Source organism: Canis lupus, chromosome 19 (assembly GCF_048164855.1).
Source record: "Canis lupus baileyi chromosome 19, mCanLup2.hap1, whole genome shotgun sequence".
In the NCBI taxonomy this organism is placed as follows: domain Eukaryota; kingdom Metazoa; phylum Chordata; class Mammalia; order Carnivora; family Canidae; genus Canis; species Canis lupus.
In genome coordinates, this window is record NC_132856.1 from 2,094,850 (window position 1) to 2,115,175 (window position 20,326).

General features: G+C 52.0%; 1 protein-coding gene and 1 long non-coding RNA gene across 7 annotated transcripts in view; one reads left to right on the forward strand and one right to left on the reverse strand.

Annotated features, from left to right (window-relative positions):
- Positions 1 to 10,444: 10,444 nt before the first annotated feature.
- Positions 10,445 to 12,301, reverse strand: LOC140609685 (uncharacterized). Its single transcript, XR_012011419.1, has 2 exons — positions 11,786 to 12,301; positions 10,445 to 10,586 (listed from the first exon to the last, which is right to left on the reverse strand). It is a non-coding gene; the product is annotated as an uncharacterized lncRNA (long non-coding RNA).
- CFAP100 (cilia and flagella associated protein 100) overlaps positions 12,227 to 20,326 on the forward strand; it is a 52,487-nt gene continuing 44,387 nt past the window's right edge. For 5 of the 6 annotated variants that reach the window (XM_072784846.1, XM_072784851.1, XM_072784848.1 and 2 more), the window contains exons 1-2: positions 12,227 to 12,381; positions 14,149 to 14,256. In XM_072784846.1, coding sequence (XP_072640947.1) covers positions 14,208 to 14,256 — 49 coding nt within the window. In that variant the 5' untranslated portion in view covers positions 12,227 to 12,381; positions 14,149 to 14,207. Of the gene's footprint in view, positions 12,382 to 13,410; positions 13,746 to 14,148; positions 14,257 to 20,326 lie in introns of those variants that run through there. The other variant, XM_072784847.1, reaches the window with a different exon arrangement.

Sequence of the window (20,326 nt, forward strand, 5' to 3'; positions counted from 1 at the left end):
GTGCAATCACTTTGGAAAACAATTTGGCATTACCCAGGAAAACAGAATAAATGCACAGCTTCTGACCCAGTAATTCTACTCCCCAGTGTGTACCCAAGAAAAACTCTGATATCTGTGCATCAGGAGACATGTACAAAATTGGTTTTAGGAGCATTGTTTGTAAAAGAAAAACACTGGACACAGCCCAATGTCAACAACAATAAAATAGATTAATTGCATTATATTCTTACAATGAAATGCTCCATATGACCATGAAAATGAACGGGCCACATGCACATGAGCTGAGGTAGATCAATCTCCCAATGCTGAGCAAAAAAGAACTCCTCAAAGAAGAAGGGTAAGTGTATCATTTCTTTTCTTTTTTTTTTTTTTTAGATCTTTATTTATTTATTTATTCATGAGAGACACAGAGAGAGAGAGGCAGAGACACAGGCAGAGGAAGAAGCAGGCTCCCTGCAGGAAGCCCCACGTGGGACTCAATCCCAGGACTCCTGGATCACACGTGGGCCAAAGGCAGGCACTTAACCGCTGAGCCACCCAGGCGTCTCTGTATCCATTTCTATGTTCACCACCAGGTGAGATTAAACACGCTATTGTCTAAGGACTCACATGTGGATGACAAAACGAAACAAACCAGGTGAAGCATATTGCAGAAGTCAGGATGAGGACCCCCAGGGATTTCTAAGAGGCTGGAAAAGTTCTAGTTCTTAGCCTGGATATTTGTTCTTTTAAAAAATAAAATAAAATTATTCTTGGGACACCTGGTGGCTCAGTCTGTTAGGCATCTCTGACTCTTGGTTTCTGCTCAGGTCATGATCTTGCGGTCTTGGAATCAGCCCACATCAGGCTCTTCACTCAGCAGGAAGTCTGCTTGAGATCCCCCCCTGCCCCTCCACTGCTCCCACCCCTGCTTTCTCTCTCAAAATATATACATCTTAAAAAATAAATAAAATTATTCTTGAACTTTACATTTTATACATTCTTCTGTATGATTTCTATATTTCATAATTTAAAAAATGGATAAAACTAAGAAGGTGGAAAACAGAGTGCTTAATTTCAGAGAGAATAGCAAACATTGTACAGGGAAGGGTCAAAAGGGAGCAACACCAATGTAGTCATAATAGGACAAGGAAACATGGGTTCTCGGGCAGCCCGGGTGGCTCAGCGGTTTAGCGCCGCCTTCAGCCCAGGGCGTGATCCTGGAGACCCAGGATGGAGTCCCACATGGGGCTCCCTGCATGGAGCCTGCTTCTCCCTCTGCCTGTGTCTCTGCCTCTCTCTCTGTGTGTGTATGTCTTTCATGAATAAATAAATAAAATCTTTTTTAAAAAGCACAAACATTAAAAAAAAAATGAAACATGGTTCTCAATCCCTGAGTCAACCACACTGGGAAGCTGATGCACAGAACCCAGGGTTGCATAGGGTGTTCAATCTTCACCTCCCATTCAATCAGACTGAGGTTTAAACATTATTTACAAACATGGAGAAATATATCAGAAGAAACAGCCAGAAGAGTTGAGAAGAGGGGAGGGGTGCCATGGGGCAGAGAAGTGCTGGCTTTTATCATACGGCTTGAATAAATGTCCATTAATATTTAATAAGTAGTTGCTGGGGAAGGTTGCAGTTAAGTCCTTGAGAAACGCAAATTGAAATGATACTTGAGATTTTTCTCCCCAACAAATTGGCAAAAGGAGAAAGAGTGATAATCTTGGCACTGGTAAATGTGAAGTAGCTAGGACTTTCCTACAGCACCACGTGAGTGGAAGTGCATTGGCACCCACGGTGTACTGTGCATTTGTCTATTTTTTCAGTGTTTTGAAGCACCTATGATCCATGGTTGGTTTTGGAGGTGATTCATACTAAGTTTTATTACTATTGGTTTCAGGGGTGCTCTGATGAGTCAGAAGACAGGAGTTTGGGATTAGGAATAGGGTTTGCCCTAAAGGGCCCCAGCAGAGTTGGTGTGAAGACTCCTTGGGTTAGTGTTGGGTGGGTGGGCGGGGCTCAGTTTCAAAATGTGAGCCTGAAACTGGATCTGAAATAAATCAAGGTTCTGATGGAGCTAAGGCTCGGATGAATGGCACTGGGTTGGGGTTTGCTAGGATACAGGTTTCCCACTAGGTCTGAAATCAGGTAGCTTAGGATGTAAGTGTGCTTGCACGTGGGCAAGAGGAACTGCTAGGCTTCGAGACACCCTGCCCCACACCCCGGCCAGCTTCCGCCCCCCTGCCAGCATCCCCACCCCCAGCACACACCCCCTTTCTGCAGCAATTCCAGGCTGGAGTCTTTGGATTCCCGCTGCAGCCCAGAAGGGGTGGCTGCATCTGCAAGCAGGACTCCCAGCCCAGCCCCACTGCACCGGGGACAGCTGGACACGGGCCTCAGGCGGGCGAGCCAAGGTCGTGGTGGCACTGTTTGCGCGGTCCCGCTTGACGTGAGCCCTCAGGGCAGCGTCTCCTCAGCTTGTTTACAAGCCTGCGTCACCCGGGAACCTTTCACCACTACCTAGGACAAAAGGTTCCTCTTTTGTAAGTCCCCTTTGGGCAGGAAGGGCATTCACCAAGTCTCGGGATGCAAAGTGGTACAGGGCGCCATCCTGTGGTAGAGGCGGACAGCGTGCACCACCCATCTGCCCGTCTCTACCTGCCTACAATCTACCCACCATACCCATCATCTATCCATCCACCTATCCATCCTCCCATTTGTCCACCTCTCTACTTGTCCACCCACCCATTGCATCTCCACCCATCAATTCACCACCCACCCACCCACCCAACTACATATGTATAACATATGCTCAGGAGCCATGCACACACTCTCTCCATCCACCCACCCACCCACTCATTCATCTCCAAGAATTTTCATTCATTCATGTAAATATTTATTTTTCCATTCATATCCATTCACCATCCACTACCCATTGACATTTGACAAAATGTTCATGGAATACCTTCTGTGTGCTAAGTACTATGCAAAGTACTGGGGCCAAGGGGTCACAGGACACTGTTCTTGTCCCCGTGGACCTCCAGGACAGCAGAAGAGATACACTCACAGAGGCCCTTGTGAAAATAGCCATTGGAGTACAGGGCACTGTGAGAATGTATCAGCCCAGACTTTGGGGGCCCAAATGTCTGGGATGAACAAATGACCCCTAGGCTGAGGTTTATAGAATAGCCAGGGATAAGCCAGATGAAGAGGACTCAGAAGCCAGAGGCTAGTGCCTATGGCACAGGATTCCATGGAAGCCGAGGCCTAGAGGCCAAGTGGGCTCTGAACAGAGGGGGTGGAAGATACCTTGGCATATGTGCAACATGTGGAGATCTCCCCATGCATTCACTATGCTCCTCAGTACCAGATGGTTGGGGTATCAACACATCGTCCATTCAAATCCCCCCATCTCCTTGCTGACACAACTGATGGGGCCCAGGCATGTGCCCTCTTCCTCTTCTGCCCCAGGACTGGAGTCTCCCACAGAGTTCCCACTTTCCATGCTAGGACTGGTTTAGGGATGTGTGAAAAGTCCTTTTTGCTCAGGAGATATGACAAGTGTTTTGAGGGGCTTCTCATTGTGTGGGATGATATCGCCTTCTTATTTAAGTCATTTTCTCATGGAGCTTTCTGTTTCTTGAAGCAAAATGCAACCTAAATGATGTCAGGAACTATTATTGAGAATCTCCTTATCCTTGGCTCCTGAAGCTAAATGACGCTCTCCTGTGGGGCACAGTCCAGGAAGTAACTAACACTCTGCTGCCTCAAATCTCCTGATCCCAAAAGAAAGAATGTCCTCCCCAACCTTAGCAGCACCCCCCTCACTCCTACCCCACCTCCTCAGCACCATGGTCCCTCCATCTTGTCCTCTTTCTCCTCTCCCTCCCTCTCTCTCAATCTTGCTTCCTCTGTGACCTCAAGCCTAGTCTGGTCTCAGCTCCTCTTCCTGGGTGACCACAATCCCCAAGACTGCCTGGGACCCGCACCTCACCCCACCCCACTCCAAACCTGTGATGACCAGGCAGTGGAGCACAACCTTTGATCCAGAATGATACCGTTGCAGCTTTCCCAGCCAATGCACAGAATCTCCCTAGCTTTGGGGGAGCCTAGGTGGTTCAGGTTGTTAAGCATCTCCCTTCGGCTCAGGTCATGATCCCAGGGTCCTGGGATAGAGCCCCACACTGGGGCCCCTGCTCAGCCGGGAGTCTGCTTACCCCTCTCCGTCTACTACTCTCTCTCTCCCTCTCTGTCAAATAAATAAATAAAAATTTTTAAAAAAGAATCTCCCTAGCTTTAGCCATCTGACTCTGAGCTGTGGCACTGGGTCTGCCTCTGATGATCTAGGCTCCAGCAGAGCAGCAGGGAAGAACCTGGTCAGATCCCCTAGTTCCACTGTGGGTCAATGCCAGCCCTGCCCTCAAAAGGTAAGACAGGGCCTCAGCCAAGACCCTTGTGTCTCCTCCCTCCTTACCCATCAGATCATGCCCAGCACTTCCTGAAACTACTCTCACCCAGACCACTGAGAGTCTCCTATTTGATAAATCCAATGAGAACTTTTCAATCTCTTAGCCACTTGAGAGCATTTCTTTTTCTTCTTTTTAACATGTTTCTAGAGATATTCACATACCAAAGAATTCACCCACTTAAAATGCATTTAGTATATTGACAGAGTTGTGCAACTACCACCATAATATAATTGTAGACATTTTCATCTCCCACAAGAAAAAAACCTGTTCCCATTAGCAGTCACTGCCAGCTTCCCCCAACACCGTTCCTCCCCGAGCAACCCCCATGGACTTTCCATCTCTGTGGTTTGCCTATTCAAGACATTGCAAATGGAATAAAACAGTATGTGGCTGTTTGGGATTGTCTCTCTGCACTTAGCATAATGTTTTCAAGGCTGGATGTTATAGGATTTATCAGTACTGTGTTTCTTTGTATTGCCAAATAATATTCCATATGAGTGTACCATATTTTGTTGATCCATTCATCAGTTGATGAAAATCCAGGTTGTTTTTCTTGGCCGTTATGAAGAATACTGCTACGAATATTCACGTATGAGTTTTCGTATGGACATGTTTTCATTTTGCTTGGGTCTATCCCTAGGAGTGGAATTGCTAGGTCATGTAGTAAGTCTAATGTAATTCTTTGAGGAGTTGCCAGGCTGTGATCTAAAGCAGCTGCACCATTTATATTCTCACCAGCAATGCATGAGGGCTCCAATTTCTCCACATCCTCACCAACACTTGTCATTATCCATCTTTTTGAGTAGAGCTATCGTAGTGGGTGTGAAATAATATCTTACCTTGGGTTTGATCTGCATTTTCCTGATGACTAGGTGTGCTGAACATCTTTTCATGTGCTTATTGGGTATCTGCTATCTTCTTTGGAGAACTATCTATCGAGATCTTTTGCCCATTTTTAAATGGGATTACTTGAGATACTTATGTATCTGAGATACTTATGTATCTCATTACATATTTGTGATACAAGTCTTTTATCAGATATATGCTTTGCAAACGTTCTCTCCCATTCCTTCCATTTTCTTGATGGTACCATTTACAGCACAAAAGTTTTTAACTTCGATGAAGTCCAATCTATCTCTTTTTTTCTTCTGTCACTTGTGCTTTTGGTGTCAGAGCTAAGGAAGAGCCCCCTAACTCAAGGTCACAAAGATTTACTCCCGTGTTTTTTCCTAAGAATTTTAGTACTTACATTTAGGTCTCTGGTTCCATTTAAGTTAATTTTGGTATGGGATGAGGTGGAGCCCAACCTCACTCTTTTGCATGTGGAAATCCAATTGTTCTAGCACCACTTGTTGAAAGGCCATCCCCCGACCCCTGCCCCTGCCTCATCATCGAATTGTCCTGGGACCCACTCTTTAAACTCTCTGTTCCTTTGACTTTCTGAAGAACACTTGCCTGGTTTTCTTCCCACTTTGGGTCCCCGCTTTCCCTTTCTCCTGCAGGGGGACTCTTCTTCCCCCTGGCTGTAGTGTCTTTGCGCTGACAGAGAGCCCCTCTCCTTGGCTCTCCACACCTACTCCAGGGATGTCCTGCAGGCACCCCGCAGCCATCTGCAACTCACCCTGTTCTCCCCATTGCCCCTACTCTGCATGTCAGTGCAGATCCTCTGGGAAGGAAATGCCCAGACAGAAATAGAGGTATAAGAGATCTTGGGAGAGAGGCCTGCTTGGATAAAGGGCAAGGGGAGCAGAGTCAGTGGAGAGAGCCTCATGCCCTGAGTCATGTCTGAGTCTGGGAAGAGAGCAAAGAAAGGAAGGGAAGTGGGGTCGGCAGAGCCCAGGCTGCAGCTCTGAGAAAGTCTTGTCCAGGCTGACAGGAAGCTCTGGTGCAAAGCTCACCCATTGGAGGAATCCTGCACGAGGCCAAAATGGCCTCTAAGGCTCCCACAGTGCTCGGGCAGGCACTGGCTGGGGGACCAGGGGGTGGTGGCCTGGGGAAAGCATGGGCCTCAGTATAAGCTGTGCTTCATCCCAGATGTGGAGCAGCTGGAACCTGTCAGTCAGCTAAATTCCTAGAAACTTTTCTCTGGAAAGGAGACCTGAGCACACACCCCTCCATCCCCATTTTCATCTCAGCCAACTTGTTCAGGCTGCCTGAGTCCAGTTACCTCTCCCACCCCCACAGCCAGCCTCTGACCTTGCATCCCACATGTAGCCTGATTCAGCCACTCTCTCCAGCCTAACTGCCTCCACCTTTATATAAGTCAACATCATCTCATGCTTGGAAACAACTTCCTAGGACCTCTTCCCAAACTATCTTCTCCATGAAGCTAAAGATGGAACAAAATAGCAAACCTGATGGTGGCTTTTCTTCTTCTTGCTCCCTGAGCAGGGATGGGAGATCCCCATCACCTCTGTGACCTGGCAGACACCTGCCTACCTTTTTCTGGCACCTCTCTCTGCCCCTCCCCACTGCCTTTGTCAACACACATCTGACACCTCAGCCTCACAAGGCTGCTTGTGCTCCCTGAACTCAAACTCGGTCTCCCTTGCTCCTCAAGTTCCCTCACTCGTGGCCCTATCTGCCTGTTTAGATGCTATGCATCCTTTAATCTGGTCCCAATGATGTCACATTCCTAAGGTGCCTTCCCTGAATGCTCAAGCCAACTGGATCTTACCTTGGGCTTCAAGACCTTCCTTATCATCCCACTTAGCACTGTAGTCAAATGTGGATACCAAAAGTCACTCTTGTTTTCTCTCCAGAAGCCCATGAAATCATCTGTCCATCTGAGCTGATGGGAAAGCAGTCTGATGACCGTGACATAAAAACCATGCCAGGCCAGGGCAGTAGGGTAGAAGGGGTCCCCAAAAGGGAAGTGGCATGGTGCTTCAGACTCCCTGCCAGGACTTGGCAGCTTCCCCTGATACCCAGCAGATGGAGATACTGCGGACCACAGCCTGAACTGGGGCTACAGCCATGGGCAGTGGGCAAAGTGGAAGCAGCACCGTGGTCAGTAATGCCCGTGGGAAGCTCTGACACATTGTGAGGTAGGGAAGACATGGCTTGGTCTCCTTCCACATCTTGCAACATCAGAGGCTGAAGGAAGAAACAAAAGGAAATCCAGATGCAAGGTACCCAGGCTAGTAAGGTATCTTACCAGTAAGGTGTCTACTCAGTCCTGGTTGGGAAGTCACTGAAATCCTGCCATGTCTCCACCTGCTGCAGGTTTATTCCCTTCTGCTCCACAGGAAGCCTCCAGACATCCAAGAGGTATCAGTGGCTGTGCTGCATGCTGTCCAGAGCCGTTGGCTGTGGTGGGTGGCACCACACCTGGGAAAGAGGCTCTAAAGTCAACTTGAGGTCTTTGGTCCCAGGCATCAAGCCCCCCAAGGTAGACAAGCGCAGGTGGGGCTTGGACAGGACGCTGCCCGGCTAAGCAACCAGCAGAGTATGGCCCCAGCCCCCACCCCCATGACCTGGCCCTCCTCAGCCAGCCAAGGAGCACCGCCTCTTTCCAGACCAGTGGGAGGAGCACACGGTGACCTCTCACAGCCTGGACCAGGGAGTCAGACTGCCTGGGTTTGAGTCCAGTTCTGCACTTATGGGCTGTGTAGTCTCGGGCAAATGGCTTCACATGTCCCACCTTCAGCTTCCTCACAGAGACCACAGCCACCTGGCGGGGATGCCCTGTGTGCAGACAGGACCAGGACTGCAGATGCACCTTCTTAGCCAGACATAGCCCTCAGATCCTACTGTAATATTGGGATATAGGCCAACCAGGTGCCAGGTTCTGTGCTAACCACACAACATCCTCCCACGTCATTAGTTTCATTCCTACTTTTTGGATAGGGAAACTGAGGCCCAGAGCACTAAGTAACTTGCCCAAAGCCACTGAGCCAGTGAGCAACTGAGCCAGGATCTGGAGCCCACCAGGACTGATGTCATAGCCCATCGTCTTGGCCACCGTGCTCTCCTGCCTCTGTCTAATGGCTTCAGTCCAGAAAATGAAAGCCGTTGAAGGCTTTCAGGGAGAGGGAATTTAATGCAGGGAATTGGTTACATACACGATGGAAGCAAATAGATGCCAAAATGGGAATAGAGAGGCCACTAGAAATGAGCAAGAGCAGGCCCCAGGCTCAGGAGGGAGGTGGTGTTTTGGGACCTGGGACCTGGGACCTGGGACCCAGGGCTCCTGACCGATGCTAAAACCACAACAGGCCTGCCCAAGGCAGCCGCAGCCTGAGGAACCACAGAGAGCAGAGGGAGGGGACAAATGCCCTGGCTCCCCCACATCTTCTGCCCTCCACTCTCCTACCCACCAGACCTGCCCAGCCCCCATGGACACAAAATGTCTGGGGATGGATCTAGAGGAGGCAGGCTGTGTCCTCACAAAGAGATGCTTCCCAGGAAGACAACCCCTGACCTGATCTTGAGAAATGAGTAGGAATTTGCTGGCAGAATAAAGGACAACTCCCCAGAAAGGGAAAAGGTAGGGGGGGAAGCATAGAGTTGGTGATGCTGGGACAAGCTGAGACTTGGTGCCATGGAGAACAGACACAGCTGCTTGTCCTGCTGGTAGGCCACCTGCACCTATAAACACCTCTTGGGTTGGGAGACCCCCCTTTTAGGAGCCCCCACCTCCCACCATAGAAGCTTTCTCTCCCGGTCTCCCTTTCAGCCAGGGTGGAGGCAGGGACTCTTGGGTTCTGCCTATGAGACAGAAGGTGCTGGCAGGTGACCCAGGTTCTGACAGACACCCACAACCACACCCTGAATCAAAGCCATTGTATCTCCACCAGGACACACCTGCAGCCTGCTCTGGCCTCTGCCCCTGGCCATAGCATCTCCTGGCCTGGTTTCCTGTCCCCCCACAGGATCCAGGAGCCACCCATCCCCTGCCTTCCCTTTTCTCCTTCAACCCGTTTTTGTTTTTGTTTTTTTTTTAAGATTCTATTTATTTATTCTTGAGAGACAAAGAGAGAGAGGCAGAGACACAGGCAGAGGGAGAGGCAGGCTCCCTATGGGGAGCCCGATGTGGGACTCGATCCCAGGACCCTGGGATCATGACCTGAGCCAAAGGCAGATCTGGGACAGGGGGATCAAGACCGATGCTCAACCACTGAGCCACCCAGGCGTCCCTCCTTTAACCTGTTCTAACCGATGTCTGTTGGCTGTTACCAAGAACCCTGACTGGTACACTCCTTTGAGGAAGGGAAGTATGAAATCAGGAATACAGTTTCTCCCTTAAGAGGATCCTCAGCTTTTCCCCTAAATACTTTATTACAGAAATTTTCAAACTTGAATATACAGAAATACGGAGAGTTTTGTAATGAACACTCATGTACCCACCACCTGGATTCTTTTATTTTTAAAGATTTATTTACTTATTCATGACAGAGAGAGAGAGAGAGAGAGAGAGAGGCAGAGACACAGGCAGAGGGAGAAGCAGGCTCCATGCAGGGAGCCCGATGTGGGATTCGATCCCGGGTCTCCAGGATCATGCCCTGGGCCAAAGGCAGGCGCTAAACCGCTGCGCCACCCAGGGATCCCCCACCACCTGGATTCTATAACTAACACACATCTATCCGTCTTCATCGCCCATCCATCCATCTATGTGTGTCTCCATCAATCCATCACATTTTTTAGATCAGCTTTTAATCTACAAATTGTGTCAATAGTTAGGGTTTATTTTTAAGAATTTATTTATTTATTTATTTGTTTATTTATTTATTTATTTGAAAGAGAGAGCACAAGTTGAGGGAGAGAGAGAAGCAGACTCGCTGCCGAGCAGAGAGCCTGACGTGGGGCTCGATCCCAGGACCCAAAGATCATGGCCAGAGCCAAAGGCAGACACCCAACTGACTGAGCCACCGAGACACCCTATAGTTAGATTTTTAGGCTAAAATTATAAGTTTAAAAAGACCACATTTTCTAGACAGTTCTCTAATCTTCTAAATAACCAAGCCAAAGCAAAAACAGGAGCACACACATTAAGTAGAGAATGTGTCTTTACTGTGAAGTACACCTTTGAGCAGAGTCGCACCCCCGAAGCGTGCAGGACCTATATTATGAAGCACACCTTTGGAGTTCTTGGGCTTTTTCAAGGTGTATGCACCATTTCTTTATATAATTCTATAGAATTATAAAACAATTCCTGGTGAGAGTCAGCATGTGTCTGGTTAAGAACAAAGATAAAACTCCACTGCCTGTGAACCCTGTCTCTGGGACTCCCTAGTTCTGCTGGGCAGGTTTCCTAACCTCCGGGTGATGCGATCTCCCTGCTGACAGCAGGTGTAACAACAGGACCTACTTCACCGCGGTCTGCATTAAATGGGCACAGAGAACAGGGCCAGGCCCTCAGAAACCTTCTGCAAAGGTTCACAGATGACTCATGATAGTTCATAGCCGTTCCTGTTATCACAATGAATTGATCGTATGCTCAGTAGCTTTTCCCTCTTTGGGTCACCTATTCCCAAGAGTCCTAAGTCTCATCAGAACACCTATTTGAGATAAACCATTTGGAAACTGCTGTCCTACCTCAGTCACTAATTAATAAAGTGCCTCGGGCGCTTGCTGAGAGCTGACTCCAGCAGGGCAGGGGCTAAATCATTTAGGACTTTTTTAAAATTATTTTTTTTTATTGGAGTTTGATTTGCCAACATATAGCAATAACACCCAGTACTTTAAATGACAGTGTAAGGAGCCTCTGTCCTGGAGCGGCTAAAGGGAAACCACTTATCTGTTCAGGTACAGTAGCCGCTGTAACAAGTAGTCCCCTCCACATGCATGTGGGCGCACACACACACTCACACACAAATCACCTATATGGCTTAACCTAGTAAAATCTCCTTCCTGCTTGTGCAAAGCCCGCTGTAGATACTGTCCACCATCATTGTCCTCCAGTGGTGATTCAGGGACCCCCACCACTCCTTCCATGGAAGGGAGCCCTTCCACATTCCGCGGCCCGGGTCTCCTTGCCCACTACACCTGCCTTGGGCAGAGCTGGGGGCTGCTGGGGGCCTTATCTGCACCTTACAGGCTTGCAGGCTGCTCCAGAGCAGAGTAGGGCTAGAGAGACAGGCCCTGACTGTGCCCCCAGCTCCGAGCTGCCTTTGTCAACCTGCAAATTCCCTAGACGTGTGGGACCATGCGGAGACCACCGTGAGCACTCAAGGAGGGGCTCTCCCGTCCTGGAGGACGGGGGACCTGAGCTGAGGGGGCAGAGGGCACACCCTAGAGCCCGTGGCCACCTCAGCTGATGGGTGATCCGGCCCTTTATCGCCCCGTCGTCCTCCCCGTCTGCTGCTAGGCCCCGCCATTCCGTGTCTTACCCTAAGAGTCATTCACCCTCTGAGTAGTGATCCTCAAGCCTTGGCCAGCATCGTCTTCCCCGAGGCCGGCACCGCGCACCCCGCACCCCCCACCCCATCGGCTTTCGGCTCCAGGGGGTGCAGAACAGCGGCCCTCCTAGCGTCGGCGTTGTCGGCTGCTGCTGGCCCCAGGAGCAGCCCCTCGGGCAGGGGAGGGGTTTGTGTGTGCCCCCCCACCCCGGCAGAAAGGACAGTCGGTGCCTGCAGCACCTGCATCCCCAGGTGCACGCGGAAGAAACGAAGCGGGGAACGGAAGGAAGAGAGCAGGGAGTGCGGAGGAAGGAGGGCGGAGGAGAAGCCTCCCGCCCCAGGCCGCCCCGGGCGCGTCCCGCAGACCCTGGCGCTCTGACCGCGGGGCCCGGGCTCTCAGCGCCGGGACCGCCCGCCCGCCCCCCTCCGCTCCCCCGGGCGGCCGGGACCCCGGGGCTTTGTGACGTCAGCGCCCGGGCGGCCGGGGAGATTGGTTGCCTTGGCGACGTAAACCGAAGGCCGGGCGCCGAGAGCCGGGAGCTGCGGCGGCGCGGAGGCTTCGGAGCTGGCCCGGGCGCGCGGGGCCGGTGAGTGCGTGGGACTGGGGGCGCGGGACGGGGGCGTGCGGGGCGGGGGCGCGCGGAGGAGGGGCGGGGGGCTCGCGGAGGAGGGGCGGGGGCGCGCGGAGGAGGGGCGGGGGCGCGCGGAGGAGGAGCGAGGGACGCGCGGAGGAGGGGCGGGGCGCGCGGAGGAGGGGCGGGGGCGCGCGGAGGAGGGGCGGGGGCGCGCGGAGGAGGGGCGGGGGGCTCGCGGAGGAGGGGCGGGGCTCGCGGAGGACGGGCGGGGGCGCGCGGAGGGGCGGGGGCGCGCGGAGGACGGGCGGGGGCGCGCGGAGGAGGGGCGGGGCTCGCGGAGGAGGGGCGGGGGCTCGCGGAGGAGGGGCGGGGGCGCGCGGAGGACGGGCGGGGGCGCGCGGAGGAGGGGCGGGGGCGCGCGGAGGAGGAGCGAGGGACGCGCGGAGGAGGGGCGGGGCGCGCGGAGGAGGGGCGGGGGCGCGCGGAGGAGGGGCGGGGCTCGCGGAGGAGGGGCGGGGGCTCGCGGAGGAGGGGCGGGGGCGCGCGGAGGACGGGCGGGGGCGCGCGGAGGAGGGGCGGGGGCGCGCGGAGGAGGAGCGAGGGACGCGCGGAGGAGGGGCGGGGCGCGCGGAGGAGGGGCGGGGGCGCGCGGAGGAGGGGCGGGGGCGCGCGGAGGAGGGGCGGGGGGCTCGCGGAGGAGGGGCGGGGCTCGCGGAGGACGGGCGGGGGCGCGCGGAGGGGCGGGGGCGCGCGGAGGACGGGCGGGGGCGCGCGGAGGAGGGGCGGGGCTCGCGGAGGAGGGGCGGGGGCTCGCGGAGGAGGGGCGGGGGCGCGCGGAGGACGGGCGGGGGCGCGCGGAGGAGGGGCGGGGGCGCGCGGAGGACGGGCGGGGGCGCGCGGAGGAGGGGCGGGCCCCGGGCACCCCGCAGGGCCTCTCTGCAGGCTTCCTCCCTCGGTGCTAGACGAGCGTCAGCACAGACGTAGCTCCCAGCCGCCCGCTCCAACCTGCCCTCCGCAGACCCGGCGCCCGCCGCGCAGCCCCGCCGACGCGGCCCGATTGCGCTCGGCCGCCCGAGTGCTAGCGGAATGGTGCTGGAAGGGCTCAGGCTTTGGAGCCAAGGAATTTCGGGCTGGAATCCCGGCTATGGCCCTTGCTTGCTGTGTAACTTTGGACACCTCGCCGCACCTCCGCTTTACTTCCCCCTCTGCACAATGAAAGATTCATTCAGTGAATAGTTAAGAAGCCGCAAGGCCACGCCAGGCGCTTGGATGAGTGCGTTGGCTACCAATGAGAAAAGACCCCTGTTCTCTTGGAGCTTACATTCGAGGGGTCGTACGCAATGCACCGATTTTTTTAAGTGATGAATCAGATACTGGTAATTGCAGAGAAGAAAGTAAAGAGGTCATATGGAGGGGTGGGGAGAAGGAAACCAGTTTGGATGGAGTGGCAAGAGAGGGTGTCTCTGAAGTGGTGACATGAGCTCAGAACTGAAGGGAAAGGACCTTCCTCCACAGCGGGTGTGGGTGAACAATTTTTGGCTTAGGAGATGTTATATGCAAAGGCCCTGAGGCAGACCAAGGCTGGCATGTTCTAGAAACAGAAAGATTAGTCAGGGCAGCTAGATCTACGTCAAGGAGGGGAGAGAGGATAGGCAGGGAGCTATAGGTGTTGGTCACCTGGTGAACCCTCAGTAAAAGACAACTGTTCTCAGCCACCCAGGGGAAAGGGGAGCTTAGGGCCTGGGGATCATCTGGCTCAAGCATTGTGTCACTCCTCAGGTTGGAATCGCCTTTAGCCAAAACCAAGTTTTGCAACAAGCCTTTATTCCTCTGCCCAGATGTCCAAGATAGTACCTACCATGGTCTCCAAGGACATGATTTACAACAGTAAGTATGGGGCTGGCATGGACTCAGAGGCAAAGACGGGCTCGGGAGCCTGGGACAATGACATCCAGACTTAATTGAGAGCTAAGGTGATTCAAAACCAGGCCATGAGGCGGAAATCATAGATGTGCCAGTTCTCTGGAAACTCCATGTTCTATTTCCTAGGGCTGCTGTAACAAAGTGCCACCACTTTGTTGACTTTAACAACAGAGATTTGTGGTCTCACAGTTTTGGGAGCTGAAGTCCAAGACATGGGTGTCGTTGGCATTGACGTTGATTCCTCCTGAGGGCTAGAGGAAGTGTCTGTTCTAAGCTCTCTCCTAGGAAATTTCTGGTGGTTTGCTAGCCATCCTTGGTGCTCCTTGGATTAGAGACGTGTCCTCCCTAGCTCTGCCTTCATCATCACATGGCATTCTGCCTGTGTGCATGCCTGTTGCCCATTTCCCCTTTCTTTAAGGCCGGGAGTCATATACGATGAAGTGCCCACGCTATACTCCAACATGACTTCATCTAAGTTATGTCTGCAGTGACCCTATTTCTTAACAGGGTCACCTTGTGAGGTGCTGGAAGTTAGGCTTTCAAGTATTCAAAAACGATAATTGAGTGGGTAGGGAATGCAGTTCACCCCAAAGCAGGCTCTGTGGAAGTGGGTCGCTTTCATCCTCTCTGCAGCTGTGGTCACTGGGCCGAGCCCAGAGGTAGTACCAGCTGGCCCCAGGCCCTTATGGGAGATGCCCTGCCTCCTCTGAACTCACACATCTGCTGCCAAGTGCTCCTGCTGGGAGGCATGGAGGGAAGCTACGGGCGGGGGAGGGGGGCGGAGGGGGGGGAACCTCTGGGGGCCCCTGGGGCTGAGGTGGGCAGAATGGGCAATGCTTCCTGCTGTCACCTGGCTCTTAACTGCTTTCGTCTTTTTTTTTTTTTCTTTTTTTTTTTTTAGAATTCAGAGACCAACCTCTAAGGGCCAGTGGGTTCTCTCTATTTATTTATTTAGTTAGTTAGTTAGTTAGTTAGTTAGTTATTCATGAGACACACAGAGAGAGGCAGAGACACAGGCAGAGGGAAAAGCAGGCTCCCTGCCAGGAGCCCCATGCATTACTCGATTCCCAGGACCCCGGGGTCACGCCCTGAGCACAAGGCACGTGCTGAACCACTGAGTCCCCAGGGCTCCCCCTGTCTTCAGCTTTTAATTCAATTTAACTTTGAATTAGGTAAAGGATTCCCATGGTTCAAAATTCAAACGTCTTCAAAGCCCCTTCTTTTGTGTGTGTTTTTTTTAAAGATTTATTTATTTATTTATGATAGAGATAGACACAGAGAGAGAGAGAGAGGCAGAGACACAGGAGGAGGGAGAAGCAGGCTCCGTGCTGGGAGCCCGATGTGGGAATCGATCCAGGGACTCCAGGCTCACGCCCTGGGCCAAAGGCAAGCGCTAAACCACTGAGCCACCCAGGGATCCCCAAAGCCCCTTCTTTTGAAAGGCGCCACCTGTCCCCAGATAGCCAGCACCCCCTCCTTGGAGATGGCCAGTGGCACTTGTCTCTCATCTCCTTCTACACCTGCTCCACGCACATGCTCTGTGCACACAGGCAAATACCTACAGATTCGTTAGGTACAGTTTGTTCTTTTCTCACACAAACAGTCATAAGAAACAGGCTTCCTGTGCCTTGTTTCTTGCACTAACCCCATAACATTGTGGAGACTCTTCCTTATCAATACACCAAGAGTTCCCTTAGACTTCTGGTGTTGCGAGCAGAACAGTGATCCCATAATGTGAGTGTACCTTGATTTATTTAACCAATCCATATTAATGGGCATTTAGCTCATTTCAAAATGTGTTGTTTGTCATCGCCTTTGCAGTTGTGTGCTCAGTCACTCTGCTCCAGAGCAAATTGAAAAATGAAGGAAGGCTGAAATGGAATTACCAAAAAAAAAAAAAAAAAAAGATAGCTTTGAAATGTTTGCAGATAACAAGTTTATTTTTTTTATTTTTTATTTATTTATTTTTTTTAGATAACAAGTTTAGACACACACATATACACACACAGCAATGCAACATAATTTCACTGTCTCAAGACTGCTGAAGGCCTTCTAGACTCTATTGCTTCATCCTGCAGTACCAAGAGGGTAGTTACATGGGGTGTACCCTGTAGCCCTGGAGAATGGGTATATCACTTCCCTTGGCAGTGACATGCAAACAGAGGGTATTCCCTGCCACGCCGAAGCTAAGTGCCAGGGTGTGGGTTGAGGGTCTCTGCACTTGGGAGGAAACCAGGCCAGGCAGGCACGGCCAAGTGGACAGACCCACAGCAAGCGCAGGCCAGGCCAGCCAGGGGCACCTCGTCAGGCAGGCAGGTGAAGTCACCCTGGATGAGGGTGTATCAGCCAGGAGCTCAGACTGGGAGCTTTGTTGAGCCTGACATCCTGGGTTCAGTTGCAGAAGCTGGGTACTACGGTAGGGGCCAGAAAGACTCTGAGCCCTTTGAGAGAAAGAGGGGCTTAGGGACTCTGGGCCCTGAGCCCAGGCCAGGTACAGAGAGGGTTTCTGGACCCCATCCAAGAACACCCCCACTGAGGTTTGGAGCACTGGAGTCTGACATACTCATTGGAGCACAGCACTTCTGTGAGTCTCAGCTGCCTCATCTGTGAAATGGGAGCAATCCTCAGGCTCTGTGAGCTGTAAGGAGAGACACAGGTTGAGGGCTCAGTTCCGTGATACTGCTATCATTAGTGTCTCCACTCCCACTATTATGACACCCACCATCCCACCTCTACAGCCTCGGCTAGCCTCCCAGTATGTGAAGTCTGAGCCGGAAGGAGATGCTCAGAGTCCACATGGAGGGGTGGTTAAGGGGTCAGGATGAAAGACTTAGCTGCAATTGGACATCAGAGAAGTGAGCTCTGGGTTTGTTCTTCATTCACAAATCCTTATTAAGTGCCAGCTGGATGCAGGCATGTGTTCTAAGCACTGGGGATTCAGGGGCAAATAAAACCCTCCCCCTCGTGAGACTTACATCATGACGAGGGAGACAGACATTGCAAAGCAAACAGCCAGTCTCTACTTACAACAGCCAAGAAGCAGTAGAAAGGAAACCTACTGGAAGCTTTGGGCAGGGAGTATAGGGTATAGAAATGGGAGAGGTAGTCAGGGAAGGCCTCTCAGAGGAGGTGACATTTGAAACCTATCAGTAACAATCCCGAAGGATGGAAGAGGGGGAAGGGCATTCTAGGCAGGGGGGTGGGCCAGCAAAGGCTGAGGCTGGTATAAGCTTGCAGTGTTAGAGGAAGAGACAGAGGCCAGTCTGAACAACTTGGGTAGGGCCATACAGACCATGGGGAGGACTGTCCAGTTCTGTTAAGATGCTGAGAGGGGTTGCACAGTTTCTGGGTTTTATGACTTCGATCAGTAAGGATACCATGGTCTGTGACACAGGCAGAGGGGCTGGTTCACCATAGCCTCCCTAGGGACCCCAGGCAAGGCCTTACCCCCAGTGCATAGGGTAGAGGACACATGATAGAGACCTGGCCAGGCAGAGGAGCCAGTGAAAGCCCAGACTAGACCCAAGGCTCCCTAGTCAGGGCTTGTGGGGCAGCGTCTGCAGGACCATGCAGACAGTTGGAGAGAAAAGCAATAGACAGCTCCCTCTCCGAGCTGTCGATTCCTGCCACTCCTGCCACTCCACTGCCCATGTTCCCTGGCCCAGCCAGGTCACTACACTCCCCTCAGCGTCTTGGCCCTGCTGTCCCTCTGCCCAGAGTGCTCTCCCCCTAGGTCTCCCCATGGCTCCCTCCTCCACCTCCTTTAAGCATTTATTCACATGTCACCTTCTGCTTTATTGTTCTTGCTATCACCTTCCACCTCCCACCTGCATCCCCGTTCCTTGTTTCTCTCTCCCCAGTAGAATGTAAGGTCCACCCAGGCAGAGGTGTTTGTCCTGCGTGTTGCTGTCTCCCCAGAGCCTGGCACATAACAGGTCCCCAGTAAAATTCTGTTAGCTGAAAGCTTTCCCCTGAAGTTCAGGAATAAGCCAGGATGTCTGTTTTCACTGCTATTCAATACTGTGGGCTGGAAGTTCTAGCCAGAGCATTTATTTATTTTTAAAAGATTTTATTTTTAAGTAATCTCTGTGTCCAGCCAACATGGGGCTCAAACTTAGAACTCTTCTGACCAAGCCAGCCAGATGCCCCGTAGCCAGGGCATTTAGACAAGGAAAAGAAATAAAAGGCATCCTTAGGACGCCTGGGTGGCTCAGTGGTTGAGCGTCTCTGCCTTTGGCTCAGGTCGTGATCCCCCGGAGTCCTGGGACCGAGTCCTGGGATAGAGCCTGCTTCTCCCTCTGCCTGCGTCTCTGTCTCTCCCTCTGTGTCTCTTGTGAATAAATAAATAAAATCTTAAAAACAAAAGGTAGGAAGGAAGGAAGGAAGGAAGGAAGGAAGGAAGGAAGGAAGGAAGGAAGGAAGGAAGGAAAGGAGGAAGGAAGGAAAGGAGGAAGGAAAGGCATCCAAATGGAAAGGAGGAAGTGAAACTATCTCATTCACAGATGACAGGATCCGACATAGAAAAAAATCCCCAGGAGCCCACAAGAAAGCCTCTAGTGCTCATGAATGAGTTCTCCCAGGTTGCGGGGTGCAAGATCAAAGTGCCAATGTCAGCTGTGTTTCCACACCCCAACATGGAAATTAAGAAGCAATTCCATTTACAATGGCATCTGAAAGAACGGGAGACCCACGTATGAGGGGACGTCATGGGAGATACTCATTAGGGTAGGAGCGATCCGGGAATCAGCCTCTCCAGCAAAACAGCTGCTGAGCTGGCAGGAACTGTTGGAATCCAAAATGGGAACTCTGGAGCCTAGAACGCATGCAGTTTCCAGGCAGAACTTGGGGGGAGGCTGGGAGACTTAAGCCAGTTGTGGCATCTTGTGGAGCAGCCTCCAGCCTGGCAACAACAAGAGGGCAGCCCGCCTTCCTGGCGTGGCTTGCTGGTGCCACGGTGGATGATAAGGAGCTCTTCTGCCCAAACCCACTGTGTGTTTGGTGGCTGAGAAGCCAGGACTGAGGCTGGCCATTCTGTTCGTTCACCACCAGGAGCTCGAGTAACTTCCCTGCCAGTCTGTCCATAGGGACCTATCTCTAAAGAGACAGGACCTTCCCTCTCAGGCTTTCGGGACACAGACATTTAAAGAAATCTTTAACAAAAGATTAATATCCAGAATATATAGGGAATTCCTAAAACTCAACAACAACAGCCACAACCAAGAACCCCACTAAAAAATGGGCAAAGGAGTTGATAGACGTTTCTGTAAAGAAGATCTTCCAAAGAGCCAATGAGTCCATGACATGGTGCTCACTATCATCAGTCATTAGGAAAATGAGCTATCACCTCACACCAGTAGGAAAGCTATGAAAAAAGAAACCCAAAGTAAAGGGTTTCTTTCTTTCTGTCCCTACGTATTTCTTTCTTTCTTTCCCGACTTTCTCAGTTGGGAAACTGGAATCCCCATGCACTGCTGGGGGGAATGTAAATAGGTGCACAGCTGTGGAGAATGGTAAGGTGCTCCCTCAAAAAAGTACAGCTAGAATTACATGATCCAGCCATCCATGTCTGGGTACATTCGCAAAATTATTGGAACCCCAACACTGTCTTATTTGTGTTTGTCACAAGTCTCCAATGTAGGCTCTGCTGCAGCACAAGTAAACATTGGCCAGCAGACACCAATGTGATGATCTCCCTTGGTCCCCCCTGCCCCACCCCCACCAGCTCGCGGAAAGGCCTCAACACCAGCCCAGACACTGCTCTAAAGACTCCTCTGCCCCCCGCCCCCACACTTCCCCCGCAGAGACCCAGCTGCCATTTTGACATCACCAATCTGGTGCTGGGAGCTGGGGACGGACAGGCATGGTTCCTGAGGTTTGAAAATGTGGATTTCACTTTTTCCTAGATAATTCTCTTGAGGCAAGGGGGGAAAAAGCAAAAATAAACGGTTGGGACTACATCGAGATTAAAAGTTTCCGCACAGCCAAGGAAATAGTCAACAAAAGTAAAGGCAACCTATGGAATGGGAGAGCATAT